General features: G+C 36.4%; 1 protein-coding gene across 1 annotated transcript; it reads right to left on the bottom strand.

The window, feature by feature from the left end:
- Positions 1 to 791: 791 nt before the first annotated feature.
- On the bottom strand, positions 792 to 2,418 carry LOC111365393 (phospholipase A1-IIdelta-like). The gene has a single exon (XM_022985895.1). The coding sequence runs from the start codon at positions 2,228 to 2,230 to the stop codon at positions 1,016 to 1,018; it is 1,215 nt and encodes a 404-aa protein (XP_022841663.1). The 5' UTR covers positions 2,231 to 2,418; the 3' UTR covers positions 792 to 1,015.
- Between the last annotated feature and the right edge of the window lie 231 nt (positions 2,419 to 2,649).

Below are 2,649 nucleotides of genomic sequence, written 5' to 3'. Positions count from 1 at the left end.
ATTTTAAGTAAGTAAACCTTCCACTGTCTTCATATATACCATACATTGTTAAATGTATAAATGTGTTTCCTAAATTTACTATTATGTGAACATAATATTTGATTATTACGTTTTATGTTATCAATGCTTTTCAAGACATATTCATCCTTAAGCATACACAAAGTTTCAAGAAATAAAAAGTTTCCAAATGGCAATGAGTTAAGGAATATTGTAAAAAGATATGAATCCCGAATATCTTTGTTAAGAGGAGGTATATGTCTATATCATGCAAGGTGTGAGTGGAAAATGGGGTGTGAGGGATCGACACACACAATCAACATTCAATGATGAAGGTTTAATATTTAATGTTAACATCAGTCATTGGGGTACTACCGGTAGTTTGAATAAAAATCCAAATAACAATGGCCCATTGCATCTAGTTTGGATAAGCAATACACTAAGTGAGTTCACAATGTTAATGTTCTTTCCTGCAATCTATTTGGTAGTGCACCTTTTTTTTTTTCTTTTTTTCTTTTAATTGAACGTGTTGATACATGTAGATTTCATAATTATTAATCGAATTTTCTTGGGTTAATTTCACAAGTTATTAAAAAGTATGTGGAAATTTTCAAATTGATTCATAAAGCATTTTTCTGATTCATGCAGTCAATAAAGTGAATTGAAACTAGGTTGAATAGTCAGTGCCCTGATTGTAACTAGGGTGAAAGTTCAATGACTCGACTGCAACTAGGATGAAAGCTCAGTGACCTCCACTGAAAGTAAACCAAGTTAATCATATGCTATATCATTACTTGCATAAACTGTACGTTTCTTATTTATCTCAAACTAGTTTACCTAAAAGAAATAGCAAACTTGAAAACATTACATAATCAAACCTGGTACATATGAAATTTTACTAGAATCATACAAAGAGGTACGAAAAATGATTGTGCTACATCTTTATTTTTATTACAGATAGAATGGCGTAATAGATTGAATATGACTCATGTCGCAAATTGTAGATGGAATGTAAGAATCAGAATTCAGGCACAGGTTGGTCCTCGTCTGATGGTTCTGCCAAAATCCAATCTCCATTATTATTAAGAACCATTCCTTTATTCTTCTCAATCCACCATGATTCTGGAATAAAATACTCATCCTTGAGAGCGCCACAACACTTGTTGACCAAAGCCAAGCTCCGCTTCACCTTCAATTCAAATTCTCCATCAGCTCCATTCCAACCCGCCACCACGTGTAAATTAGCCTCCAAATTATGCCAGTCAAAAGGTTGTTTCGAGTCCTTTAAGCTCGGGGATTTTCTAGTGTCAATTTGTAGCTCGATACCTGTGTGTGAATATCCCAAAAACATTGGGTACTGGGGTATAAGATCAATCTTATTCCTGATGTGTAAAACTTTCAGATTCGAGAATTGATTCAATCTATCGTTGAAAGCTTTGTTTCCCACTTTTGGACAGCAAAAAACAATGGCAGATACAGGAATATCAGTAACTCCATTTTGAACAAGATCAAATGCAGATAAAGTAGATAGACTTGCACCAAGGCTGTGACCTGTGACTATTATGCTCAGATTCTCACTCTTATACTGGTTCCTAATTTCTTTAATCTTTGCCAAAAGCTGAGTTCTTGCACTTTGTTTTGTGAAAGGTGAATTGGGATCAGTAGAAACATAGATTGTCAGCCAACCTTCCATGACTTTTGGCACGTTCTCATCATCTTTATAGCTGTCTAGAAAAGCTATGGGTTGTAACGATTGTTCAAAGGACTCCGGAGTTGGATGTAAATCGTCTAGCCATTCATAAGCTCGTTTTGTACCGCGCCATACAACGTAAGCTTCACGGCGGCCTAATTGTTGACTAACTTCATCGGTGGTGATGGCAATATAGCCAATCCAATTGGATTCCCTGTCCCATGATTCACGTGATTTTGAGTGAAATAGGAGAGCTTCGCCTTCACTAACCTGGGCCGCGGCATAGAGAAAGCTGTAGATTTGGAAATTGGATGCCGATTCCAGCATAACTTTCTGGAAGAAAGTGTTCTTTCCATACCTTGAGTAACCACAGTACTTGGAATTTTGGTCATCATTGAAGGCATCGTATGTGGCTTGACAGAAATCGCCACATCGAAGGATGAATTTCCGAAGGCTGAGGTTTAAGGGCTCAAGGAGCCCTTCCCAGTTGTTGCTTCCTAGCAGTTCAGCCCATGTTGGTTGTGCAGCTTCAGTTTTTTCCATTGTTGTAAAGTGTGAGAATTTGAATGAATTGGACACGAAATGAGTGTTATCTACGAGGGATATATAAAAGAATGCTGTAGGAATGAAAAACACATGGGTAATTTAACGATAAACTAAGCTCATTATACACATAAAATGTGAAGAAAGCATTATAGATGTACATGTGACAACACTGTATTGATTGGTTGAACTGTGTTTTTTGTCTAACATCCAATTAAATCTTGACAGCTGACAATCTATCAAAAAAACTGTCCACCATTTTTGTGCATATAGCGGGATTGTTTAACATATGGTAGGAGAAATGGTCCAAATTTAAGATGGTAATAGGGAGAGATGTGACGTGGGCTCATCACCAAAATATCTATGTATTTGTTGGGGGACGGGGGGGCTTTTAAAATGTAATAAGATAAATTGATTAA

This window comes from Olea europaea, chromosome 17 (assembly GCF_002742605.1).
Source record: "Olea europaea var. sylvestris chromosome 17, O_europaea_v1, whole genome shotgun sequence".
NCBI classification, from domain to species: domain Eukaryota; kingdom Viridiplantae; phylum Streptophyta; class Magnoliopsida; order Lamiales; family Oleaceae; genus Olea; species Olea europaea.
This window is presented reverse-complemented; position numbering and strand designations above follow the sequence as displayed.

What these genes read in the sequence shown, in the direction of transcription:
- LOC111365393 (XM_022985895.1), bottom strand. Translation starts at nt 2,230, where the DNA reads ATGGAAAAAACTGAAGCTGCACAACCAACATGGGCTGAACTGCTAGGA.